The sequence below is a fragment of the Amphiprion ocellaris genome, chromosome 5, assembly GCF_022539595.1.
Source record: "Amphiprion ocellaris isolate individual 3 ecotype Okinawa chromosome 5, ASM2253959v1, whole genome shotgun sequence".
In the NCBI taxonomy this organism is placed as follows: Eukaryota; Metazoa; Chordata; class Actinopteri; family Pomacentridae; genus Amphiprion; species Amphiprion ocellaris.
The window spans coordinates 419,751-447,749 of record NC_072770.1 but is presented as its reverse complement, the minus strand read 5'-3'; the positions used below and the strand labels follow the sequence as shown (position 1 = coordinate 447,749).

Genomic DNA, 27,999 nt, shown 5'->3' with positions numbered 1-27,999 from the left:
ACATTTCATCAGTCTTCCTCTTCCCCATCCTGTCATGTAGTCCAGATGTTGGGATGTAAGAGTGATGCATGACTAGGACTGCTGCCCAGCTGCTAATTGGTCCTGAGTCCTCGTCTTGACGGCCAGACGGCTCATGTCCAGAGTGTGATGATGGCGTCTGTGCTGTGGAAGTTAATGTTTGCCTAAAGCGACTTCATGACGACACATCAGCAGAGTTAACTTGAGCTGACATCACACTGAACTGTAGGTGGAAGTAGATGCAAATAGAAGCCAGTGGTGAACCTTAAAGGGACTTTGCCTCTAAATTTGTATGTTGTATTTTTGGTTGATGGTATCACATGCTTTCTGGAAAAACAGAAGAACATGGTTAACTAAAGTGAAGATGCAATATACAGCTGATGAAGTGCAGCTTGAATCATAGCTAAATAATCTTTTTATCATACATCTGAAGTATAGGCATTAGTTGATAGGCAGTAGACCTGCTTAACTAAAGGGTTCCAGAAGCAAACTAGCGCTGTGCTCCATAGAACTGTGAGACCAACAGTTGACGGATTGCAAAAGATGCAAAACAGTATAGAGGCTATGATAGCCAAGCTTTTCATCTGTAGGATCACTGAGTCTCTGAAAATGCTGGGTCCTGTACTTTCTGCAGTCCAACCCATGTCGTTGTTAGCCTGTGGCAGCATGTATCTGGTCAAACCTCCAGCCCAGCAGAAAAACTAAACAGATAACAGGAAGGTTGACTTATCTAAGATTTTATTCATCGCAGAAACCAAAGAAAGAGTTTGTCATAACAACAAATCAAGGAAAGCGTGCTTCTGTCCACTTCCACTATATGTGGAAAACATCTCCTTCCACAACAGTGGTCAGGCTCATCATTCTTAAATGTACAAAACTCTGCTCTGAATTAGCTCATAACTGACACCCAAAGACACCAAACTACTTCAGTAGTGATTGTCATTACATAGGCTTTATATTACAGGCCAGCCATGTCTGAGTAACTTGTTCATGATGTCCTGGTGTTTAGTTACCTGTGAATAGTTGGGGCAGAGTTCTACATTTGCACTAATATTTAGTAATTGTCATTACAAGTGAAAAAAGTAAATAGTTCTAAATCATAAATAGAGGTTCAGTCAAGGTTACCATTACGATTGCAAATCCACGTTTTTTTAACTTAGTGCTTTTAGAAACTCAGTTCTTTGTAACTGCAGGATGCTAGGATGGTGTTTCGAGAAGCGTCTGAGTAAATCTCATGTCTTGATCCAGGTTTGGTTCCTGTCTCTTTCTCTTTAGTCATTTCTCTCTCTGTCCTCCAGGTATGAGTCCCATCCCTCAGGATAAGAGAGTGTCCATGGGGCTGAATGGAGACCTTTACTTCTCCAATGTTTTAGCCCAAGACGCTCACACAGACTACAGCTGCAATGCTCGCTTCCTCTTCACACACACCATCCAGCAGAAGAACCCCTTCACACTCAAAGTTCAGACCAGTAAGTACACACACACACACACACACACACACACACACACACACACACACACACACACACACACACACACACACACACACACACACACACATTCTGAGGAACCTTAGTGATTGCTTTTGTAGAAAGTGCAAGCTGTCCTGCCATTTGAACTGCTGTTGTCCTGTTCTCTTCACTATGACACATCGCCATCTAGAGGTGGTGACAGGACATGACAGGCAGTGAATTAACCTGTATAATGATATTCCTTGAGTGGCTGCTGAAATGTTAGATTGATTGATATAATTGTAGATATTTTCTTTCAACTTTGTTTGGTGTTCTACAGACTGAGTGTGTGTTGGTGTGGGTTTGTGTGTAGACTGATGAACCAATGTGTGCCTGTTGTTTCCAGCGGAGCCGTTTAATGACACATCTTACAATGCCACTGACCCCTACGGTGGTGAGTTTCTTCAGTCAGGACAGCTCCACCTCCTGTCCACCTCTTTACTCTTGTCCCACAGTAACATCGTTGACATGCTAATCTGCTAGCTCAGTGACGCTAACCCGCTAACTGCTCTTAAAGGCATAACTCTTTTGTTTTATGCTATTCTGACAACTCACAGAATCTAAAAATAAGAGTGTTTTATCTCTAATGTGAAGTGAATGTGGGGATACGGCTGACTCTAAGGGAAGAGTTGGTTCATGTTGGATGTAGAAGGAATGAGAAGGTGCAGTGACCTGAATGACTGAAAGGCCAGATGAGCAGGGCATGTTGGACGCTTCCAGTGGATGGACAAACCATGAAGTGGCATCAGGGGTGTTGGGGGATGTGCTGGAACACGTGTGATCTGCAGGCCGTCTGTAGAGTCCATGCCTCAGGAGGCTGGACCTATTTTGGTGGCATGCTAAAGACCAACAGCATATTAGACGTGCTCACTATGTTTACAAGAGTGAAAAATCAGGAACTAAACATATTCGGTCTGTCTTCTGGACTTCTATTGCCCTAACTGTGCAAAGCCTGGGTTTAAATGGTGTTTTGAAGAATGAGCCAAAAATTATTTATCTTATCACATTTAACTGGGATAGACAAGACAAGGTAGTAGAAACACCCGATGACTGGAGGAAACATCCCTGAAGATCTATCTGATGTGTGCCTAAAAATCTGCAGCATTAGAATAAGCTTGGCTTGAATCTCCTCAGATTGAACTCTGGTCCACTGAATGGAGGGAGTGTGTGTTTAGTGACAGCTGTGACTATTGGCACATTTAAAACATTGTGCATTACATGTGCTTGTAGAACTGCCACTACTTATTGAAGCAGTGTTTTACTTTGCATTACATCGTTTACAGTTAGTGGTATCTCGGTTCAGTTGAAATCAACTTAAATGTACATTTTTTGTCAAAAAGTCCTCCTACATAGGTTTTGTTGCCATCAGAATAGACAATAGAAACAATTTCATGTAAAATGTTGTGTTGCATAGATTAGATATATAATATTTCTTGTTGCCTTGTTAAAATCATAACAGTTTTTAATAGATTTTGTACTGAAGCTGTTCATACAGTATTCCATATTCTAAGCTGCTTTCAATTTTATGAGAATATGAAATCAAATCAGATGGCATCGTATTCACCATAGAAGGATGTCTGACTGGACCAGATGTGACTCCAGATGAACTAGAACCTCTCTAATATACACTAGCACAGTAGAAACATGTATTCCTTCAGTCAATGATCTGCTCAGACCACCTTTCAGTCCATGTTAAATGATCACATATATGAATAAACATACAGTAATTAACCCACAGATTACCCTCATTTGAAGTGTATTGTACATGGAGGGGTTCATATGTAAATTGGTTTTGCCACACAGCTCCTGAATGAGTTGATACCTGAAGGCAGCAGATCAGCCAAAGTGGCAGCATATGTGCCAGTGACTGATCTGGGGGGCAGTGAAGCCCAGGGGTAGGAGGGGTATGTCCCGGAGGGAGGAGATGTTCCAAGTGGGAGACCATCCTGCCGGCTCTGAGACCCTGTGGGACTGAGGAGGATTAGGTCACATGATGAATATTCAGCCTGGATTCACGCTGTGGTCATTAGTAGTCATGTATGTATGGAAATAAGAGTTGCTGCCTCCTACTTGTGTTTGCATTTCTGTGTGAGTGGGGGAGTTGCAGGGACTGTAGCAGCTGTGGATATGTTCACAGACACAGGCAGATACTTTAATTTTAATCTCTAGTGAACACAGAGGCAGGGACTACACCTCTGCTCTTACCATGTGGAACAGGGTCTAAGCCTGTCCTGGTCCCATCATCCAGGGGGTTCTGGGTACCAGACCTGCTGTCACCTGCATCCTAAACTCCCCACTGTACCAACTGTGTCCACAACAACTTTCATTTTCACTAATTCTTTCTTCTGTTTGTCACTGTTCTTCTCAGCACCTGTCTGTCTACTGGAGAAGCTAACAGCTAACAGATGTTTTAATCCCAGTCCCATGCAGATACGAGGCTAACGCACCATTAATCCCACACTCTGCTTCTCAGGCTGCATCTCTGTGCTCACTGGATCTTATGTCCACAGTGTTAAAAGCTGTTGTGCTGAGATTGTAGCAAATGTTGGTCTAAAAGCAGCAGCAAATGAATGTTACCCGAATGTTTGTCCCTTTTTTACAGGTTTACACTGAAGCTGGTGGTGAGTCAGGATTTACTAGATGTAGTCAAAAGATGAAGATAAAAAGTCTCTTTCAACAGCATCCTTAGTGATAAAGATTATTCTATAGAGATGTAGTGCAGTCAGTCCAAGCCCTCAGTGTCCAAATATACAGTTATCCAATCCAAAATAAGAACTACAACAATACAAAACAAGTCAAATACAAATGCTCAGACAGTGTCTTGTAATGTGACCTACAGGTGAAGTTGAAGCACTGAAAGCAGCTGACGAGTCTTTATTTGAAACAGTGAAATAATGCGTACTTGAAATGACTCGTTTTGATAAAAGGTGATTTTCCAGTCAGCTACATGTCTGGTTAAAATGCTGCATTAGTTTGGGTGTTGTGTATTCAACAAAGACAGCACACCACTGAGTCCTTCATTCACATTTTGTGTTCTGTCGTACCAGCTGAAGCAGTACAACTGTACATGTGGCACAGGTGAGCCTTCAGATCTTCTCTTTAGTAAGTAAAAGCCATCTCTGAAGAACACCACGGTTCTGTTCTAACGGCTTTACGGTTGGCTCAGCAGCCACTGACCTGCAGTGCAGGTTGAAAGCCCTGCAGCAGAGTTTACCATGGGGCTGAACACTAATGCACTGACTACATGACCTGAAATAGCATCTTAAATTAATCTCAGCACAGCACAGAAACTAATTTTATTAGCGGCTTCACCTAAGCTTGAAATGGCAATCTGTGCCATCTCTGTTCGCTTGGTGAACACTAAACAAGATCAATGAACCTGTTGTTGTTTCTGCATCTCTTAATGTCTTCCTGTGAGAAAAGCCAGAGGGTTTCAGACCTGATTATAGACTACAGGCTGCACAGAGAGCTGAAGCCACAAGGAAATGATCACAGTAACAGCATTCAGACTGACATGACAAGAGGATGTTTAGCTCCTTGTAGGAAGTGAATCATGCGACATGGATAAATAAATGTGTTTGTGTGTGTATTAACCGTCCTCACTCCCTGTCTGCAGGCCGTAAAGTAGCAGAGTCCACGCCGATCTTCCTCTCACCGCCAGGGACTGAAAGTTCTAAAATGGTGCTACGAGATGAGCAGCTGTTGCTGGAGTGTATTGCTGCTGGACTGTGAGTACTTTCTACACACATACGACATTAGAATGCCAGTACTGCTACAATACAGAAAGATCTGTAAGTTTCTAAAACCCATTCATCAGCGTTTGCTTGTGCTGTTTAACCATGTGGGGTCTTCTCAGTCGCTATGTATAACATCATGTGACATCAGCACACTCAAACTGACACACTTGCTTGTATTTTACAAAAAGATCCAAGGCAGCGGTACTAAGGAAAAGACCAAATTCACACAGGCTTAAACACTGGTAGTTAAAGGATCTTTACATTAAGTCAAAATGATGAGATGAAAAAAGCACCAAACTTTCAAAGTAAGATGAACTCAACTGCCACCAACCAGCATGTAGTCCTACTTCTGTGGTAGCATGAATCTCAGTCTGCTATTTTTCTGCCAGTGCAACAAAAACTAAGACAAATGAGACCACAAGGCCAAACCCATACATGCCTCTCCTCCCTTTGTCTTCCCTTCAGCCCAACACCCACAATCAAATGGTTTAAGAAGGGCGGGGACCTGCCAGGAAGGAAGGTGAAGTTTGAGAACTACAACAAAACCCTGAAGATTATCAACGTGTCAGAGGAGGATGCAGGGGAGTATGTATGCATGGCTAACAATCATTTAGGCAGCATACGCCACTCCATCTTCGTTCAGATCAAAGGTGAGGAGGTTACAGTGGTTGTGTGTTTCTGTTTGTATATTAACTTGTGCTAACATGCTAATCCTTGTGTCCTCCAGCGGCTCCTTACTGGCTGGACAAACCGTCAGACCTGGTGCTAGCCCCGGATGAGAATGGACGTCTGGTGTGTCGTGCAAATGGCAACCCTAAACCCAACATCCAGTGGCTTATCAATGGACACCCTATAGAAAGTAGGGACTCCTTCTTTCTGATTAAAAAGTGTCAGAAAATCAAGGCTGCACATTGTTTATTTTAAGAGATAGATTCATCTTTTTCTTTGTAATTGTTATGAAGGCCTGTGCAAGTGTGTCTGGTGAGACAAGTTTACAGCTGACCTGTATGAATACAGTCTTCTATACTTACTCTCTGAGCAGCGACTTGTGACTTATGTGACCTGATTTATTTACCTCGAAAGTTACAGTAGGGGGTTGATTACACATGTAGCTTAGTTATCTACATTCCAAAGATTTGTATTATTTTCATTGCACAGTTACATGAATAAAATGATCTGCAGAAAGTGTGGATTATTGTCCATTGGATATAAATAGAATCATTTTCATCAAATCAAATTTGAATAAAGTTTGCATGAACAGTAGCTATCATTCGAAATTCGAAATTCTTTTTTTGCCTCTAACTGTCTTCATCGCCTAACCCTGTTCTTCTTTCTTGTTCTCCTCCTGGCCACAGGCTATCCCTCCAGCCCAAACAGACAGGAGCTCGGTGACACCATCATCTTTCGCTCAGTGCAGATTGGGAGCAGTGCTGTTTACCAGTGCAACGCCTCCAACCAGCACGGCTACCTGCTGGCCAATGCCTTCGTCAGCGTTCTCGGTGAGGCACTGAGGGGAGGGCTGACACAGAGGAAACAGAGGCATTGTGAAAAGCCATACTGCTGGATGGTGTAGCACTAAAAACTTTGTAACGATGTGAAGACGAAGTATGTGTTGAACGGATACCATAGACTGTATGTGAAGATGGATGGAGTGATGTCTGACATCAGACTATGATATGTACGGGAGCTGGTTTGAAGTCCAGGGTTGCAGCTTGTTGTTGGTTTTTGAAGCCAGGACCTCCCAAAGAAGGAGTGCAAGATGTTGTCTTTCATAATCTAGAAATAAGTCTGGCCACAGCAACACTTTTAATTTAATGTTAATATTACCTACTTTAGCTGCATTATGTGTCCAGGGCAGGGATTGTAACCAAGTCCAAACATTAAGCTTACAGAAGTGTTGTGTACCAAGGCCCTGTGAAGGTGTTGTCAGTGTAGCTTCCTAACCACAAATACAGTATACAGCTGAAGAAAAATCAGAGTTTTCTGTCAATCACAGTGGTCAGTCAATGGCCACACGGTAAACACAGTGCCTTCTAATCCCATTCTTTTGGTCTAAATTCCAAAATGACCACCTATTCACATTTATTGACTGATACCATAATGAGCCGTTAAAAAAAATGTAATTAGTGGTGGTAGAGAGAAGTTGGCACTTTTTAAATGGGAGTCTGTTAGCTTCAGGGATCTTTTGAAGCCACCTGCTAGCAGCATTGCACTAAAGGTATTTCTGCACTTCAGCCTCAAGCTGTACCCATGAAATAGACTACAGCTGAGTTTCTTGTATGTAACGTATCCACCGTATATACAGAAGTCTACTGTGACTAAGAACTATGTAAGATTTTATGACACGTTCAGTTTTTGACTTAAGAATTAATGAATTTTTGATGAAGCTGTGAAGATATTCAGAGTCCCTCTACATCTTTGTTAGTAATAGACATTGTTGAGGTTTAACCACTGCTCCTCTTCCTGTAGACATGCCTCCGAGGATGCTGGGCCCCAAAAACCAGTTGATTAAAGTCATCGAGAACAACCGGACCTTCCTAGACTGCCCATTCTTTGGTTCCCCTTTACCAGACCTGCGCTGGTGAGTGGCCAGTGTTTCGTTGTTAAACTAAGAAATCCTGGTTTTTGGCGTCATCTACTGAAAACCTCATCTATTTTTCTTGCTAAACTGTCCGTGAGCAACACATTGAAATTGTTGCTGTCAACTTTACTAATCTATAGTTGTCCTTGTTTTTATCATGTCTGTTGTGTGGTAGGTTTAAGAACGGACAGGGCAGTGGACTGGATGGTGGTCAGTACCGTGTCTATATCAACGGCACACTGGAGATAAAACGTGCCCGAGCAGAGGACGAGGGCACCTACACTTGTGTGGCCAACAGCATCTTGGGCACAGCTGAAAACCAGGTCCGCCTGGAGGTCAAAGGTTAGACAACATCTCTGCTGCACTCAGTCATATGAAGCATCCTGAAAGGCTTCCGGATAAAAGCTGAAATTTAAAAATGCAGTCATGCAGCAAACGCACAGTGACATGTTGGTATGAAGTTGGTCTGTTTCTGTGTAACAGGACATCATGTGCAGACAACATGATGCCCCAGCAGGGCTTTCAATGGATGCCTATTGCAAGTCTGAACTCCATGTGAAATATGAAATGATTTTCTTTCTTTTGCCAAATAGCGTGCACTATACATGCATCTCTTGTGCCTTTTTTTAAGTGCCTCTTTTCTACATTTATATTTCCTCACATCAAGAATTAGATGAACTGAAAAAATGGTACTCAGTGAAGTCATCTACCAAAGTTGTTTGTTCATTTAGATCAGGGCAAAATCAACTAAAAGACAAGCTCAATGATTAAAGTAACGTGTTTGACATACTGTGCATGGTAGGAAAAGTTGAAGAAATATGTGGGAAGTATTCAGCAGTTAGACCCTGCCATGATGTAAGGGTGCAGTCAGGATTATGAAACTTGATGAAGCCTCATGGTGGTGAAGAGATGAGGAGCAATAGCTGAACATTTGGATGTGACTTGGAGCAGGGCTTCTGATAAGTTCAATAGAGGGACCCATGGGTGCTGGTACTGATGAAAACTGGAAATGAGTGGAGAGAAGGAGGGGTTCATCAATGTAACAAACAATACGACAGTTGATAGCAGTGAAATGATTGGCTTGGAGAGGATGTGTCAGAAATTGATTTGTTAAGACAGAGTTTGGTTTTATAATTTTTGCAATAAAAAAAAACAGAAACCCAAATTCAAACTTCACAGTTGAAAGACCCAAAATGAACAACCTTGGTCTGAATGGATAAGGCCCACTTCAGAAAAACAACATGATCCCAGCTCATTTGAAAAGGTTGTAAAATAAAGTTTGATTTCATTTTTTTTAGTCAGATGGCTAAAAATGCCTTTACTCTGAATTTGCTTTGTTAAATACACCAATGAGGCAAAGCATTATGAGCTTGCAGATCTTGTCACGGTATACTAGGTAGTATTTGAACAGTCAGTTATTACAGACAGCATGTTTGATGCGTAGACCCAAGTCACTTTGACAAGGGCCAAATGGCCAGACAACTGGGTCAGAACATCTTTGAAACACCAGGGCTTGTGAAGTGCAACATTGTGGTTTAGCTCACCGCCGGAAGGATTTGCTACCTGGATTATGTTCTCTGGCAAAGCTTTTCTTATAGCACACTGAAGATTGCTGTCAAAGAACAGAGGAGGCTGGGGTGGATGGCTGGATGTACACATCACAGCACTTTGACACTAGTCGCCTACATTTCCTACAGTGTGTCAATATACTTTCAATATGAATGTGGTTTTTAGAAGGGATTGCGTTTTTATTCAAGTGAAGCTATCTGACCACAAAAGCCAACCTCATGTATTTGTTTTAGTCAAATTGAATGATTAGAAAGGTGGATGTTTGTGTGAATTCTGCATGCACTGTCAAACCTCTGCAGGTGATCCAGAATGCAGCAGCACGTCTGGATTTCAACCAGACAAAAACTGCTCATGTCACCTCTCTGTTCAGATCACTTCACTGGCTGCCAGTTACTGCCCGCATACAATTCAGAACTCTGGCACTTGCATTCAAAACTGGAATGAAAACAGCTCCTTCCTACCTGAACTCTCTCATCCAGGTCTACACTACCTCCCTCCAACCAAAGGCTTCTGATCCAACCTCCACACCAGGGCTGGTCCATAGCTGGACTCTTCTCCTCTGTGGTTCCCTGGTGGTGGAACAAGTTACCAAACTCTGTTCAGTCTTTAAGAAAAGACTAAAAACCAGCTCTTCACTGAACACCTTAGAACTTGATAGACTGCAAGATTTAAAAAAAAAAAAAAAAAAAAATCCTATTTTGTCCACACTGCCTGTAGACACCACAGTCCTATTATCACACTAGAACTAGTTTTATGAGTCTTATCCAGGTTGTTTCCTCCTGGATAAGATCTTCTTGTGTTGGATCTACTCTCAGATGTAAGTCGCTTTGGATAAAGGCATCTAATTAAGGAAATTGTAGAATTATCACTTTCAGGATTGGACCTTGTGGCACCAAACTCTACATCTGCAGACAGAAAATGAATCTCCCTCCACTGATATTTCTAGATGTCTCTAGATGCACAAGTTCATACCCTGTGTGTGTGTGTGTGTGTGTGTGTGTGTGTGTGTGTGTGTGTGTGTGTGTGTGTGTGTGTGTGTGTGTGTGTGTGTGTGTGTGTGTGTGTGTGTGTGTGTGTGTGTGTGTGTGTGTGTGTTTGTGTGTGTGTGTGTGTGTGTGTTTGTTTGTGTTTGTGTGTGTTTCTCTTCATCTTCACTCCAACCCAGAGCCGACTCGTATAGTTCGACTCCCCGAGCACCAATCCGCTATCAGGGGCTCTACAGCTCGCTTTGACTGTAAGGTGAAGTCTGATCCCAGCCTGACTGTCACTGTGGCCTGGATGAAGGACGATAAGCCTCTGCATCTGGGATGGAGGTAATGGCAACTAGTGGTGGTCTGTATGAACTACACCGGTCAGCAGGAAGCTGAAGAGACAAAGTGTAACCCAGTAAAAGAAATGCTGCAGCTATGTTGCTTTATACTGTATAACAACTGATCTCTGTGTGTCTCCAGGCTGAGGAAGGATGAAGAGTCGTTGACCATCCCCAATGTCAATGAGGGCGATGAGGGAACGTACACATGCGCTGTTAAATCTGAGATAGACCAGGACTCAGCCTCAGCCCGCCTCACTGTGTTAGGTACACCCACAATCAGACCAGTGCTCACACTGATCATATACTGCGGTGGAATATTACTCCTTTTTGACCAGATTTTGTCCTATAATAAATATATGAAAGAACAAAAATGCATGATTGTTTTTTGTGATACAGATGTATGTGTTTTAATGAGCTCATCAGGAAATTCTAGTTCTATTAGTTGTTGGAAACTCGTGACTGCCGTGATGTTCATGGTTTTTACAAGTATATGTAAATTTTTGTTCACAACTGTAGATATTCTGTACATTTTTCTATAAAATGTCTTCAGTTTTTGTTGACACTGCTATTTTTCAGCTGTGTGTCTCAAAATAGAATTCATGCATGCCTTACTGCGTTTGTAGTTGACTCAGTACTCACTTAGGTGCAGTTCTACTCACTGCCACTGATCAACGGTTTGCATGGAGCACATGAACATCCATGTGTGCGGTGTAAACGCTGCTGTAGTGAAGCTAACTGACTCAGTTTGAGCATTCTGTGTGACCCTTTATTTGACAATTGAGATTTTTGCACAGAACAATATGTGTGAGTCACAGGAAAATGATGCTGGATTTGTTCTATCCTCTCCTTTATAGATCTATTTCCTCTGCTGTTTATTTCATTCAGTGCATGGAGACACATCTTCAGAAATGAAGACATATTCAGAAAATGCTAAATAATATAATGATCTTTTCCTGTGACCCATCATCAGTGTGAACACGATCATCTGTAAAAGAAGTGATCATATGGTCGTCTCAAACTGAAGTTTAATCAAACTAACTTAGAACATTACAGTGTGTACTGAATGACATGCTAACGTTGTGTCCTTGTTGTTGATTGGCTTGTAGACTAACCTACACACTCTAACCTTTATACCCACTTCCTGCTCCTTGACCCTCACAGAGGAAGCCTCCCTCAACCCCTCAGTCTCTAGTGCCTTGCCTCCAGGTAACACACGGCTTGGTTGGAAGTTCTTCTCTGTCTTTGTTCTCGTCCTAGTTCTGTTTTTATTGTTTGACTTTTTTTCCTGCCTCTACTTTAACTAGTGCCTTTATGTCCTGTTGTTTTTATGAAAGCACAGGTACAATGAAAATGTTGTTTATATGTGATAAAGAGATCTTTGTGTGTTTGAGAGAATGGATTGTTTTTAACACAGAGTGGATTTCAAAGGCACGCACTTTAAATACACTCTGGCAAGTAGTTTAGTCTCTTCAGATGATGTTATAGATGTAAAATATGACAATAAATGGCATTCATTATTGTAAGTGAAGGTGTTCTGTAGCATGCCTGTGGCTCTGTGTCTGTATGTGGTGGTATGTATTTCATATTTCTAAAGCCAGGACATTGTATGTTTCTTTGCAGACCGTCCAGACCCCCCGATGGATCTGGATCTGTCGGACCCAGCAGCCCGCAGCGTCCGCCTTACCTGGATCCCTGGAAACGACCACAGGAGCCCCATCACAGGTCAGAATGCACAACCTCTAGATGTCTGCACTCTGTCTTCTCTCCTCACCAGCCTGGAAGGTTGAATTGCATTTTATATTCTCAAAAATGTGTTCAGTGATCCCGTGGTGGGATTGTGCACGTCAGAGAGAGCTTAGAGGTTCAGCTTATTTCAGGTCACCAAGCTCAGACAAAAAATGACCATGAAGGGATAATAAGTTAATAATAATAAAAGTTATCTGTTAAATTTCAACTCACGACCAGTTACTCATAAAGTGATGCCTATAATCTGTATTTATAGTGATGTATTAGAGCCAATAATCACTGAATCCAGGCAATGAACATCCGAAGCCACAAGTGTATGTGGTCCACTACAGGAGAAAGAGCTGAACCAAACAACACAGAGGACCTCCTGAATCCCCTCAGATATTTACTGGACCACCTGTGGCTGGTCCTCCTTTTCTCATGTAAGTGGTGTTTCTCTGCAGAGTTCCTAGTCCAGTTTGAGGAGGACCGCTGGGAGCCAAATAGGTGGCAGAACCTGTCCACTTACCCTGGAGACCTCAACTCCGTCATCCTGCAGCTCGCCCCGTTCGTCAACTACCAATTCAGAGTCATCGCCATCAACTCAGTAGGTCAGAGTCAGCCGAGCCGGCCCTCACCTCGCTACAAAACCAGTGGAGCTGGTAAGAGACAATAGACACCTCCACTCATTTGAGGACTTACTGTCTGTGTTTAAACATGGAGTGTTTTAGTTTGAACAGTCGGCTAAATCTGATTCATTATCTGCACTAAAGTTAGGTATATTATTTAAAGTACTGTCCATAAAACATCTAATTATTCACCATCCATCCATTATCTGTACTCCTCATTAGTGTCACAGGGCCCTGGAGTCTATCCCAGCTGGCTTATTTATTTATTTGATAGAGACAATGCACATTAATAAACATCCATTTAGACAGTCATAGACGTAAATATGAAGGATTATAGCAACAATGCTAGTTTACATCCGCAGTCCCTAAGCACCTGCCTAGGGAAAAAAAAAAAAAAAACATAACAGTGAAACACAGGACAATAGGTCACAATAAAAGCACATTACAAGACTTATGGTGAAGGCAGGTTCACCTGGACAGGTAACAGTCCATCACAGGGCTACACATAGAGACAGACAATCACACTCACATTCACACCTACAGACTATTTAGAATCACCAATTAACCTCAGCATGTTTCTGGACTGTGGGAGGAAGCTGGAGAACCTGGAGAAAACCCACACAAGTACAGGGAGAACATGTAAAGAGATCCCAGGCCCAGGCCGGGATGAGAACCGGGGATCTTCTAGCTGTAAAGTAACCACCAAGTCACTGTGCAGCCCAAATTATCCTAACTACTTTAAGAGGACATTATTAAATTCCAGGTTGTTAAACAGCTGGTATGAGTGTGTGATCTTTTTAAAGTTTTGGTTAGTTTTGGAGTGAAGACCTATTTGTCCTTAATCTGAAATACAGAATGAAGTAGTGCTTCTAGAAGGCAGGCACCAGTAAACGTCAGGTCCAAACCTGTTCCTGCAGACGTGGTTTGCTGGAGCTGTTTTTTTAAAGTGCATTCTGTTCTGTTGCAACAAGCCCCAGATGCTATTCCCAGAGGTCTACGAGGATGGGGGTCCAAAAAGGACAACATGGAGATTACCTGGGAGGTAAGATGTGCAAAAATGTCTGTAGAACTGTTAGCATTTTAAATCAGCAATACAAGTGATAATGCCTGAGTGTAGTTTGTGATCCATGAAATGAAACTGTGAAAAGTTTGTCTCAAAATAGTTATGGAAGCACAAATGTACAAATTTTTTTCATTTTTTTGTAGAAAAAAAATCTAAAATGGCATGGGATTTGATTAAATATATTCCTGGATCTGTAGACAGTTAAACTTTTTCAGTTTCTAAGAGATGTGAAATATATTCAGTCTTTTTTGTTAAAGAGTCATGGTGCAAAAGATGAGAAATTCTTTATAGAATCCTTTTTATTATGCTCCAGGAGAAATCCTCTTTGGAAAATGGTGTGTAATACAGTATAAAATCAATCAAGACAACCCCTGGGTAACTGCCTGAATTCAAAGTGCTGGTAGGACCCACACAGGTCATAGCAGTGAGAATTAGTAGGGTGAGGACTTTGTTCTGTTTCTCCAGCCCCTCCTTGATCTGGAGAGAAACGGTCCAAACCTGCACTACAGCATTTGGTGGAGACGAAAGGATTCGGGGGAGGAGTGGAGTAATGTGACCACAGTGGGGTCCAAACATGTTGTCCACAACACGGAAACCTACGTGCCTTATGAGATCAAACTTCAGGCCAGGAATGAGTTTGGATCGGGACCAGAATCTAATGTGATCATTGGATACTCAGGAGAGGACAGTAAGTAGAAACTCACCCAATATCAACTCCATGAACCAAAGGTGCTGCTAAAGACAATGAGACCATTACAATTTTATCAATCGTTCATTTCACTTGTACTACTGAAAGAATTCATTGCAAAATGTTTGCCTGGTTTTCACCAATATTTCCCCTTTTGTGTGTTCAGAGCCCACTGATGCTCCCACTGACCTGCAAGTGTCGAAGGTTGACAGCACCAAAGCCAACGTCCACTGGAAGCCTGTGGATCCAAACACTGTCCAGGGAGAGTTCAAGGAGTACAGAGTGAGACGAGCTGCAGTTTTTCTTAATGAGAGTTGATCTTTACATTATATACCATCCTTCTCCTTCATTCCTTCTCTCAATCTCTTCCAGTTTTTCTTGTTGAATCTTTTCAGCCTCATCTGCATGTCTTACTGTTAACTTCCTGCTTTACTTCCCAGTTGTACTACTGGCGTGAGTCCAGTCAGGTTCCAGGTTTGATTGTCAGTAAGGAGAAGAAGACCAAAGGTTTCTACAGCACCACGGCTGAACCGTCTGGCATCCTCAGTGACCTGGTGCCCTACTCCAAATACAAGATGTTCATGGTGGTGGCCAACAATCACTTTGAGGGTCCACCCAGCAACACAGTGGAGTTCAACACCAAGGAGGGAGGTAAGGACACAATCCACCCCAACAGTATCTGAGGAAAACGTAGCATTTATCACCTACGATTTTTACAAGAACCTTTTTGATGCAGAGCAATAGAAATTATTAAAAAATATTCATGACAGGTTTCACATACAGGATTCTAAAGAGACATTATGAATTAGTGTACATGTTCAGTGCCTGATGTCATCTTTGATACAGTGGCTTGAGTCTGAAAATACTAATTTATGGTAAAGGAGTAAAAGGTTGGTGGGAGCAAAAAGATAAAGGAGTGAAAATCAACATCACGGTATAATGATGGGTTCAGATTACATTATATCACCTAAAAGAAATAGGTGTCAGTCAAAAATGGCTATCATAGACATCATCTGTTAATGAGCATCACTCATTAACAGAGCAGATACTCTGCATTTCCCTGATTATTCGCAATTTTTTATTAGCCTATTTTTTTAAAAATTAGTTAATTTAAAAATGAATTGGCTGTCCGTATCTCTAACAGCCCATCAACACTAAAGGATAAGTGCTGACAAGTGATTTTTTAATCAAATAAATGTAAAACATAAATAAGCAAAGGCATTCAGATGAATATGTTTGAATTTGTGTTATTCTAAATTTTTGATATCAACATTTTCATTTGTGCTGTGAATGTACATCACTTCTAAATACTATCAGTCTCCTTGATTAGTAATAAAGGGTATCAGTCGGCCCTAAAAAACGTATTGGTCGACCCCGAAAACACTCGATGCCGTTGTTAGCATTCTTGTTTTCTTGTTTCCACTTCCTTCACATGACATGTTTCAGGTCAGCACAAAAGAGAGGACAACTGGTAGGAAAACACTTGCTATCTGTTTAACATTTTGCTCTCTTTCACTCTTAAACACACTTTGGATGGAAGTTTTTTGTTGGGAAAAGATTTTGTCCTAGCATTTCGAGAGACATTTTAGCACAATCAGAATGGATGTCAAAGAAAGTGCAGATTCTAGACTCAAGTGGCCATTGATGGAATTGAATTATACTACAGTAACTTCTGGCTTCGTAGAAACCACTTTTATTTCTCCCCAGTCCTTTTCCTTCTGACACCACTCCTGTTTTTTTTCTCTTTTCTCCTTTATGTGTATTTGTAGTTCCAGATGCTCCAAGGTCCTTCAGGATTTACCGCAGGAGTTTGGACACCATCTACCTGGAATGGGAAAAACCTCTGGAGCCCAACGGCATTCTGATTGGATACCAGCTCAGGTACCAAACAGGTAAGCTGCTCTGATTTTGCAAATGAACTTTCAGAAGCTCTGTGTTTATTCTGGATAGTAGCTAGATGGTGTTTGTGAGGATTTGAATTCAGTTTCTTTGCTTCATGTCATGATATTCGTTGGAGGGGTTTGCATTTAGACCTCTCAGCTCCTTTCTGATGAGAAGTCCAAAGAACAGAACTAAACTACTCAGGTTGTGAGTTAGCAAAACTGAAGTTAACAGAGGGGACCAGTGTAATGACTATGTTGAAACCCAGTCAACCAACTACCACATGAATAGAACCATACAGGTAGGTTGGTCAGTTTAATTACTTTTAACTATTAACTGAAACAAAATGATCAAAAAACTAAGATAATCTAAATAAATCCACAAAATCTCTTAACATGGTGCAGTTTATCGAGCTGAATATTAACTCTGCTGTAGGGGTCTTTTCATTGGATCCTTTCACACATCTAGTCTGACTAGATGGAACAAGATGAAACGCCAAGAAAACAGAAATTACATCAACTTAAATACTCATTTGTGAATGTACAGACAAAATGCATGTTAACAAATAGAAACTAATACTACTGTTAGTATATGACGTGTGTGTGTGTGTGTGTGTGTGTGTGTGTGTGTGTGTGTGCGTGCGTGTGTGTGTGTAGTCAACGGTTCCAGGTTGGGTCGCTCCCATCTGGAGACGTTCCTTCCTAATGTGACAGATTTTACCCTTCGCCTGTCGGACCGATCCACCCGCTACAAGTTCTTCCTGTCAGCACTGACCCAGGTGGGAACAGGGGAGGTCTATGCTGAGGAATCGCCACACTTCACCAATGAGGGTGAGTGTTTCTATGTGTGACTGTTTGTTTGCCAAAAGAAATCCAAATCTGAATCTCTGAAAATCTCCATTGGTTAGATTATTACTATTATTGGTAATTAACTTTACATTGATGAGTTAAGCCACAACCAATAAAATACTGAGACAGAACACCAAATATAATCTGTAACTGCCTCCAGTAAAGTAAGCATCATTAGAAAAATGCTTGAGCCTTTCAGTTGCTCTCACATTTAAAAGTTAGTTTGGTTCAAAGAGCGACAAATGTCCTCAACATTGTGACTAATACTGATGAAATCCCATATGATGGGTAGTACCCCAGAGAGTACTGTTATTATATGTAGGAGCTGAACTCATCTGAAACACAGAAATTAAAATGTAATTAAAGTTCCTCTGCAGGCATTAACTCCTCTATGTTCTTTGAAATCACATATTTAAAGTTTCTGTCCTGCCCTATGATGGCTTAGACTACACTGCCAGTCCAAACATGGACACACCTTCTCATTCAGTGGTTTTTATTTATTTGTAGATTAATACTGAAGACATCAGATCTATGAAAGAATACATATGGAATTATGTTGTAAACATTAAAGTTAATCTTCAGTGTTACATCTACAATGTAGAAAGTAATACAGATAAATAAAGAGCACTGAATGAGAAGGTGTGTCCAGACCTTTGACTGGTAGTGTACCTCTAATCTTTGCCTCCTGAAGCATGGGTGGACAAAGTATCCCTGCTTCTTTCTCCCCCCACCTCTCTGCCACTTGCTGCAGATTGAGCACACCAGCTCACCTCTGGCGCTACCCAAACACTGTGAAACTCCCCTACACTACGGAATGGCAAGTCTTAATATTAGAATAATTCAGCCATACATAAAAAGAGTAATGATTCAGAAAAGTTAATAGTTTGCAAAAACAGACAGCAACAAGTTATGCAAATGGTTAGAATAGAAAAGAAATGATGAAAAACCTGAAAAAAAAGGATTGAAATAGCTACCTAAAAATAGGGATGACAGTTAAAGTTTTTAGCTAACCCAGCGTTGCCAACTGTCCAGTTTTTTTCATGAGATGCCTGCTTTCAGTCTCTGTCTGTCACCTTCATGCCACACAAGGAAACCTCATGCCAAATGAGACAGAAGATTGTTCTTGCTCACATTAATGAGACTCACTAATACTGAATGTAATCCAGGGAGCTGAAGTTTTATTGGTTGCTTCCAGATGTTTGTAGGAGTCTGTGTCTTGAGATAAAAATATCTGCGGAATCAGAGAGCAGCATGGTCCATGTGAGTGGTACTTCAATAAATCCATATAATTCTAATTGTACCTGATATGAAGACATGGTAGCACCCTTTGTTCTTTGGTTCAGACATGTGAGCCGTGCCACAGAGCTATAGTTAAATCATTTGTTCTATAGCAGTCATTCAGACCTGAGCTCCATCACGGCTGTTGGGATATTTTTATTTTACTGTTAGTAAAAGTCAGAATTGTTTCGTCAAAAATATTTTTTCAAGTTTTTTTTCTAGATATTTTTTTCTGTTTTACAGTCTTATATCAGAGTATTCGTAGTACTGACACACGTGGGTATGGAAGTGTTTGTGTAAAGTTAAAGCTCATAACTGTTTTACTCATTAACTTAACTACTAAAATAGGTGCAAGAAGTAGTTAAGGAACACAGAAAGCATTTTACTGACCCATAATACGCTGTAGTCAGACAAATCAGCATTATGCAGGAATTAAGAATGTGTAGGAAATTATAAATGAGGTAATAAAAACATTTTGCCAACTAGACACTGAGCAGATTTAGACTGGTTGTTATTATTTACTGGAGGTGTTATGGGGTGGCAGTGGTTAACATTGGTTCTAGGTCAGAACCTAGAACTGTAACCATCCACAGACATGCATGTTAGGTCAACTGATGACTTTCAAACGGTCGTAAGTGTTGATTGTCTGTTTTAATGGCTGTGGGTGAGTATCTTCTTCTTCATGCCTGTCAGCTGGACTAGGCTCCTGTCTGGAAGTAGGCTGGTTCAGTAGTGAGTCCACATGGTGAGAGGCTGCTGCTGTGAATCAGTGGAATCTGAGAGAGACACAGAAACAGGAAGTGAGAGATTTTGTAGCCCTTTGGTAAACACAGGTCTGTCTGTCAGAGAACAAAAAGAGGAAAGAAGTGTTAGTGTTTTAGAATGAGCCACTGACCCTCTAGCCTCTCCACCTTTTTGTGCACTTTAGAATTACAGCAAGGAGCTGCTGTTGTCATGAATAAATGCAGACAGGCTGTTCAAAAGAGAAAACTAGTTCACTTTCTTCAGATAATATCTGTATAATTTAACCAGATTTGGAGATATCCACCGGTGAGATCGTCCCATTCACCTCCAGCACATATGAGATCAATGGGATTTGGTCAGTGTTTTCTCACAGACCTCGCCATGATTTCTCCATAAGAGCTATAAGTAGACAGATTCTAGTCCCTACTAAAAGTTCTAAACAAGAACAATATCTCCAGGAAGTGTTTCCCAGTAAATGCTCCCAGTATGTGTTGAACCGACCTCCCAGCTGTCCTTGTCATCCCTCTGTGTCTCTCTTACAGTTCTCCTCTCCCTCCTGTCTCTCCTCTTCTTTTCATTGGCAGAAAACTTTACTGACGCCACAGGTGTGTTTGTCTGTCACCTTCTCCCACCCATTCTTGATATGTGTCTACCTCAGCCTGACAGCAGCAGTCCAGTCCTTCCTTTTCCTGCTGTATTTTCCAGTAAAGTGGGGGTCAGGTATATGGGTTCTGTAAAAGGTCTCGAGACAATTTGACTGTAATTGACGCTATATAAATACAATTGAATTGAATTGAATTAAAGTGCAGTTCTATAAGCCCCTGCAGCTCAAATGAACCTAAAGATGGGATAGAGCCACCTGTGAGCTAAACTGTGAGCTACATCACAGCAGGCAGCAGGTTATTGCAGCATAAACTTTGATCTGGGCTGATTTCCAGACATGGTACCCAGTATTAAACAAGCTATCACTACACTCAGACACAGTTCTTTTTCAAACAATAGTTAAAACCACAGCAACAAGAAAATCTCAATAATTAATGATCTGTGAAACTTTAAAAGAGTCGACAAAAAATCTGTAGATTCAGTGATAAGCAGTTCATAGGTTCAGATGAAGATCTAACGTCTGAAGCAGCTTTAACTGTGTTTTTCTGTTAGACTGAACTGCTGTCTGTGCTGTGTTTCTTTTTGTCCATCTGCTCCTCCTCATCACTCCATCCCTCCTCCATGTATGAAGCTGCTGTTTGCCTGCTGCTGTGGTGTGCTCTCAGGGATGGAATAAACCTATTTACCACTTACTTTCTCTACATGTTTAGTGAAATGGCTATTTACCATATCAGATACATCCCATCACAAACTGAACACATGCTAAACCTTTGGTGTGGTATTCAGTTAGATTAGTTTTAGATAGATGCTGCAGAATCCTCCAGCCAGATCTCTGTATCTATGCTGTCCTCTAATCCTAGTCCCTGATGGCGCACCTTCACAATGCAATCTCACAGCATCACTGCCTCTGTCTGGGAGACACAAGTTATCCTTGTGTACTGAGTTTCCTTTCATCGTCACTGCATATGTCATGACCAAACTGCTGTTTTGGGATCAGATGCATGTCTTTGCATTAGAATTTCCAGACAGTGAAAGTATTCTGATGAATGATGAGATGTGATTATAGGAAAGGGCAAACAAACAAACTCCATCAGCTGTTGGCTTGCTCACTGACTCACTGGCTTGATTTTTTTCACTCTGAGCTTTTTAAAAATGTCACTCTGCCATCTTTATGCATCCTTTAAGTTCAGTGGGGCAACAATACGTTCTGGGGCGTACAGGTAAGGTGGCTTGAAGCTTTAAGTTGAACTAGTCTCCTTCAGTGAGCTGTAAGGGCTCCCAAACATGCTGGTCTTTCAGCCATTCTGCAGTCAGAGTGCATGTTTGGAGCCCAGTCTGATGTTACAAGCATGCTGGCTGGGGTTTGAGGTGTATGAACTAAATGTTTGGGATGGGGACATCAGATACCCTCTGCTGCCTCGAGATGATCTCAACTTCAAGGTACAGTAAGCGTGAGCATCATTTCAAGATCAATTTAGTGGAAAAGGAAGAGCCACTCTGATCTGGGCCTGGTCCCCACAAGGGGGCATCATTGGGTCACAAACACGAAAACAAGAGCCCTTGTTTAACTAAAGGTAGAATCTGACAGAATCTGGCAGGTCAACCACCTCTCAAAACTAGTTAGTGTAAAAGAATGAAATGGCTCAGTGACACCTTTATGCTAGTGTCACTGTCACACCTGAGAGATTTCACAGTTCTGTGGACAACCTCTATATGAACTATAAACATTTTTTTAATAAAAAAAAAAGCCAAACTTGTTTAAGGAATGAGTTTTTTTCAATATTGTGAAAATCAAAGCAGCAAAACATGAACTTGAATTTAAAATTGCACATTAAAACAGGTGGCATATAATTAATCAACAAGTCAGAAAGGCTAAAAATAGAAATTAGAATTCAGTTCTAGTTACCTGCACTCTCCAACGTACCGTACTGTGTTCCTGATACATCTGATCAGTACCAACAGTTACTGGGTTGGACTGTCAGTCTCAGCACATAAATATTATAATTCATAGCAAGGCCTGGAAGTGTCTGCCTAAGTCTGCTTCTCAAAACCACCAGACAGTAGATCAAACTTTGATGGCTGATGTGATGGTTAAGCACGAAGGAGAAAAGGAAACTGTTTTATCAAAAAAAAACCCAAGATTTTTAAAAGCAGTTGTAAGCAAAACTTCATGGCCCTAGTTTGTGGCTCAGGCTTCAGTTATTCATTTGTCATCATAGTGATTCATTCACGGTTGCATTTAAGGTTGATTGTCTCAAAAAAGTAATAATAATGATAACAATAATTAATGCAATAAACATAGTAATACTTGTTTGGGGTTTTCAGGCCTAGCTCCTCTCAAGGGCTTTTTAAGTATTAGAGACATGTTGCAACATCAGCATTTGTCCTCTTGGTGGCAGTGGCATCCAGGTGTGGAGGGCAGAGACGAGGACTCTGATCATTGGTTCTGTCAGGATGACGTCAGTGATGTGCAGGTTGAGAAGTGCTGCTTGTGTGTTTCAGGGTTCTGCTGATGTTCTCCTGTCTGTGTGGCTCTGTGTTTGATGTTCCTGCTGCCATGTCTTTAACCCTCTGCTCTCTCCCTCCTCCTCCCTTGTAGTCGAGCTTACCGATGCCTCCGTGTCTTCTGCTTTCACTCCTACTCCTCTCGCTTCTGTTCCTCCTACTACCGTCGCTCCTACAACCATTAGTACCTCAACAACTACCGCTTCGACAACTACCACTTCTACTACTACTACTACTACTACTACTACCACTACTACGGAGGCGAGCACTACCATCACACTCCCTGTGCTGGTCACCACCAAGCGAAACGATCAGACCGTGTTGGGTACATGCTGTTGTCCCATTGTGGTTGTTACTGTCTTTCTGGTGTTTTAATTGAGCATGAATTACACTTGGATGTCAAAAGACGGTTGCCTTCTCCCACCTGACAAAACAGGAAACGACATCAAGGCTGCATTCTGATAAGCTGTGCTGTACCTGCTGCACAAAAAGTGGGTACTTAATTCAGAATATTGGGATGTAGCCAGCAACTATCCTTGTGGTCAGGAAGTGAGAATCCAAACTTTTTTAAATTGTTAATAACTAACAGAGTATCTTTTGTATTCAGACTGATGAGGGATTCCCTGTTGGGATATTACTATTCACATTGGAGTCCACCCTAAGTAAGGAGTAAACATTACAGTCAAGTGTTTCATGAACTGAAAAATACCCTGAAAGTTTATCATGGTGAATTTTCTGTCCATGAACATATTGAGTGGATCCTGAGTCCTGGTCAAAACATTCATTACTGTAGGAAGACTCCCGCCATGGTAGAACCATGCATAGGTCTGAAAGGAGCCTGTGTGTGGTTGTTGTAACTGTGCCCTCTCTGCCCCTTGCCCCTGACCTTTAACCCTTTACCCCTGACCCTATACCCTCACCCCACCTTGTGTAGTGGCCCCTGGGATCTGGGATCTGACGGTGAAGGCTAACAGTGACTACGCTAACGTCAGCTGGAATCACAACTTCCCGGCCGGCAGCAGCGAGTTTGTGCTAGAGTTCACACTGGACAGTAAGAAACCAGACCAAGCCCACTTTGCCCTATTGAAGCCTAAAGCTAGACTGGAGCATAACTGGAAAGTACACCAACCAGACTGGGGAGATGGTAATGGAGTTTCAAGGTGATACCAAGTAGGCTATAAAGCGTCAGAGCAGACAGAGGGCATTGTTTCAGAGAGCAAGCAAAGTTAGTCCAGTCCAGTGTAGTTTTCAATTATGGCCTGACTGCTAAGGATGAAGACTTGACCAGTTCTAATTATAAAACCTGAATCAATATTTGAGACTGTGTGTAATGTAGTTTATTTAGTTGTTTCTACCAAACATTGAACTGTTTTGGGATTGTGTCCCTCAAGGTATTTTAATAGTTTTTTGCTGCACATGTTAGTCATATCAGCTACATTAAGCCTCAATTTGTCCAATTTGTCAGAATTTTCAGCTTGTTCTACCCCCAAATGGCTAACAACAATGCAGTTTAAAAAGAAGTCATATTGCTTAATATTACATTTAGCAACTTCAACATGATCTAAAGCTGGACAAAGACTAAACTTCTTTAAACTGATTGGACAAACAAATGAATTAGTGGGCTTTTAGCACTGATTTTTCAAACAGACTTCCATTGGAAGTCTGTGGAAAATGTATTTCCCCCACAAGTCTTTGCTCAAGGGTTTTGCTGAAATGTGTCCTTGTCCCCCAAATTCACCCAAAACATTCTCAGTACAGCCTTAATGCAAAGCTGTTATTGGACAAATTTTGCTGACATGACAAACAAGTGAAAAAACAATCAAGGCAGGAGCATAGAGAGCAAACAGCATTAAAGAAGGAAAATCCATAAGTAGGTTTTAAATTCAGATTTGTGCCATCACAGCTCTTTTATCCGGAATAGAACATACAAAATGTGACCTCTCATCAAAAGTAACCTCCAGCTATAGCAGCAGCTGTGCTACATCGGCCTGTTCTTTTTTAAGTACATGATATTTGCACCTAAAGGCCTAAAACTTGAACACTTAAAAAAGGCAGAAGGTACCAAAGTCTGTGTCTGTTGTTCTTTTTTGCACTCTTTCTGTCCCTGTTTGGTCTTTTTGTGTTTGAAAATGGTGATGATCATTATGTCACTACTAACTTTGTGTGCAGTGCACCATCACAATAGTTTCTTTTCAGCCCACTACCTGGCTTTGAATCACATAATTGGGCTGTTTAGCTTGCTGCTGATAAACTGATGTTTGAATGAGTCACTTTTTTGGTCACCCATGCTTCCACCATCATTTGCTTTTGCTTTCGGCTGGGTGTTGAGTGCTTTGAGTCCGGCTTTGATAAAAGTCATCATCCTTCATGTCTTGACATCCTACAACTGGTTGAAAGTGGACAGCCTGGCCCTCATACACATTGTTAGCTGTTATTGCTGTCTACCAGTTCAACAGGCTTTGGCTGAGGATGGAAAGAAAGAAGGATGTATTTGTTGTGTACCTGGGCAGTGGTTTTAATTCTTAATGAAATCTGAATGTGAACAGACAGAAAAAGGGTGATGAGACTGATCTACCCCTGTTCTCCGAGGTCAAGTCTGAAAGCTTTGACAGTAAGGTAGAGAGTGGCAGGAAGCTGCTAGCACTCCTCCACCCATCATCAGCCTTTCATCATCCTTCTGTCTCCACGACTGTCTGTCAGAGGTTTAGGTAGAGGATGATGCTTTAGTGGCAAAAGACAGGATAACTGGAAATACCTGTCTTAATAAAGGAAGGGAAATGTGAGTAGGCCTCAGGGAGTTGGCATACATGTTAGAAATTGTACATTTATGCAAAGGTGTTTGTATTGAATCTCTTCTTGTAAAATTTGGAGCTATTGTTTCATGCTGTAAAAATGAGAGCACAAGCTGCTTGAAGTAAAAATAAAGTTGTTGGAATTTCCCTAACATAACTATTTGAAAATATTAAAAATATTCTAAAAAATATAGTGATCCAGAAGCATTGTTGTAATGCGTAACAATATAGCACTAATTTATATACAGGGCTGCAGAGTGGCTCAGTGGTTAGCACCGTGGACTTGCAGTTTAGAATATCCCTGGTTCACATCCCCAGCCTGGGATGTTTCTGCATGGAAGTTGCATGTTCTCCCTGTGCAGCAAGGGCTTTGTCCGGGTTCTCCAGCTTCCTCCCATAGTCCAAAGACATGCTGAGGTTAACTGGTGCACCCTGACACATTGCAAAGACTGCTCAGGAGTGGCCTGGGGAACACAACAGAGCTAAGCTGTTCACCCGGGTTCCACACTCCCCAGATCCAGAGCTTATTGATCTTCTGTGGGATGTGCCAGGATAAGCCTGATCTAGGTAGGACACCCTGCAACCCACAGGACCCACAGAATTCACTGCCACCATCCCGGTGCCACAGGACATCCCCAGAGGTCCTGAGTCCATGAACCACTGGGTCAGAGGGGTCTTAGCAGCATAAAGAGGACCAACACAATATTAGACAGATGGTCATAATGTTATACCTTATCGGTATGTTTTAACTCTGTTAAGGCACATTCTACACTTACACCAGTTTACCAGTTATCTTGATAAATTCAGGATAAAGGACATTTCCACAGCCCTAGTCTTAAAAAAAAGACAAAAGTGATCTCCTACTTAGACATTTCATTTATGTATTGTCTTTGGATTGCTGTTAAGCAACCATATATGAAACTTCAGGCACAGATACTTCCAATTCCTGGTAAAACGTCATGCTAAACATTAAATTCACTCGACCTCACAACACTCACCACAACCAAGGCCTACACTGTTCGACTGCTGAGTAAGCTGCAAGAAAACATCTAGCTGGCTCGCATGAGGCTCAAGCCAAGCAAGTCCAGAAGCATTTCCATCTTCAAGGGGAAACTATCAGACCATCATTTTCACATTGATGATGAGACTATTCCAACTGTCTTGGAGAAGCCTGTGAAAAGCCTAGGTCAATGGTATGATGCCTCCCTCAAAGACAAAGAACAAGTAGAGCAGCTAAGGAAGGAGGTAACCAGTGGCCTAGTGAACATAGAACCAGACAAGGCAAACGCAGCACTCAGACATAGGGACATTGTAGGCCAAGTGCAGCAGAGAAGAAGTGGTCTTGGCCTTGGGGCCAGTACTCCAGTCTGGAACAAGGCCACTCCATCCCAAAGACTCAAGCTGGTGGTGCAGGAAGTACGACGGCAAGAGAAAGCAGACGGGTGCACAAAAGCCATCACGCAGGCAAAGCAAGGGCAGTGGACGACATGGGAAGGAGTGGAAAAGAGGAAGATCTGTTGGCAAGAGCTGTTGGATACAGAGATGTTTAGAGCAAGCTTCACCATCAAGGTGGCCTATGATGTCCTATGATCACCCAAGAATCTCAACCAATGGTATGGCGAAGAACTTACATGCTCAATCTGCCCGACTCCAGTTACACTCAAACACATCTTAGTGGGCTGCAAGACCAGCCTCGCTCAAGGCCGTTACACCTGGCGGCACAACCAGGTGCTGGAGTGTCTGGCACTCGTGCTGGAAATGCAGTGCGTGAGTATTAATGACCTTCCACCCTGGTTGACCTGATGGCAAGAAACAACATTTGTTCAGGAGGGTGAGGGCCCTCTTAGGTGGGCCCATCTCAGCTGCTCAGATCCTGGGCAGTTGAGAGGGGCTTGCAAATGGATGCTGGTAGACCTGGACCAAAAGCTCTGCTTCCCACCTCAGATCCATCAACCTGCGACCAGACCTGGTGCTATGGTCAGCCTTGCTTAGGCACGTCTACACCATGAAGCTCACAGTGCCCTGGGAGATCTCAGTAGAGGAGGCCTATGAGCACAAGAAGCTGAGATATATGGAGCTTGCTGCTGATGCAAAACAGCGAGGCTGGAAGGTGAGGGTCTGACCAGTAGAAGTAGGCTGCAGAGGATTCATAGCCGCCTCGACATCCAGGCTTTTCCAGGAGATGGGAGTACGTGTGGGAAGGCCCACCGGCAGGCGATCAAGAACCTCTCCAGAGCCACTGAAAAGGGAAGTCAGTGGCTGTGTATGAAGAGAAAGGACTCCACCTGGGCCTTCGAGTAGATGGCACCCATGGGGTGAACCTCGGATGCTGGGATTCACTGCTGAACCCTCAGGAGGTGTCATGGGCCTATCAGCGAAACACAGATGAAGGAGGGCGCTCACTTGATAACTCAGAGGATGCCCTCACCCACTGGACCATCCCACAGAGTCTTAGGTGTCTCATGTATGCTAGAAGGGATATCGACATCTAGTCCTGCACAACAGATCATTTGCA

General features: G+C 42.1%; 1 protein-coding gene across 32 annotated transcripts in view; it reads left to right on the top strand.

Moving 5' to 3' along the window:
* Window positions 1-27,999, top strand: part of nfasca (neurofascin homolog (chicken) a) — a 152,394-nt gene that overhangs the window by 102,653 nt on the left and 21,742 nt on the right. For 15 of the 32 annotated variants that reach the window (XR_008601739.1, XM_055010804.1, XM_055010802.1 and 12 more), the window contains 22 exons: window positions 1,317-1,487; window positions 1,876-1,923; window positions 5,146-5,257; window positions 5,732-5,916; window positions 5,994-6,125; window positions 6,622-6,765; window positions 7,736-7,847; window positions 8,023-8,189; window positions 10,582-10,729; window positions 10,868-10,992; window positions 11,890-11,934; window positions 12,349-12,450; window positions 12,918-13,115; window positions 14,054-14,124; window positions 14,611-14,833; window positions 15,000-15,115; window positions 15,274-15,484; window positions 16,603-16,725; window positions 17,371-17,544; window positions 20,169-20,189; window positions 22,787-23,017; window positions 23,627-23,743. Coding sequence is in view for 31 of the 32 variants with exons in the window: in XM_055010804.1 (XP_054866779.1) it covers window positions 1,317-1,487; window positions 1,876-1,923; window positions 5,146-5,257; window positions 5,732-5,916; window positions 5,994-6,125; window positions 6,622-6,765; window positions 7,736-7,847; window positions 8,023-8,189; window positions 10,582-10,729; window positions 10,868-10,992; window positions 11,890-11,934; window positions 12,349-12,450; window positions 12,918-13,115; window positions 14,054-14,124; window positions 14,611-14,833; window positions 15,000-15,115; window positions 15,274-15,484; window positions 16,603-16,725; window positions 17,371-17,544; window positions 20,169-20,189; window positions 22,787-23,017; window positions 23,627-23,743 (2,976 nt within the window). In the remaining variant the exon portion in view is untranslated. The remainder of the gene's footprint in view (window positions 1-1,316; window positions 1,488-1,875; window positions 1,924-5,145; window positions 5,258-5,731; window positions 5,917-5,993; window positions 6,126-6,621; window positions 6,766-7,735; window positions 7,848-8,022; window positions 8,190-10,581; window positions 10,730-10,867; window positions 10,993-11,889; window positions 11,935-12,348; window positions 12,451-12,917; window positions 13,116-14,053; window positions 14,125-14,610; window positions 14,834-14,999; window positions 15,116-15,273; window positions 15,485-16,602; window positions 16,726-17,370; window positions 17,545-20,168; window positions 20,190-22,786; window positions 23,018-23,626; window positions 23,744-27,999) is intronic. The other 17 variants (XM_055010823.1, XM_055010824.1, XM_055010826.1 and 14 more) reach the window with 11 other exon arrangements.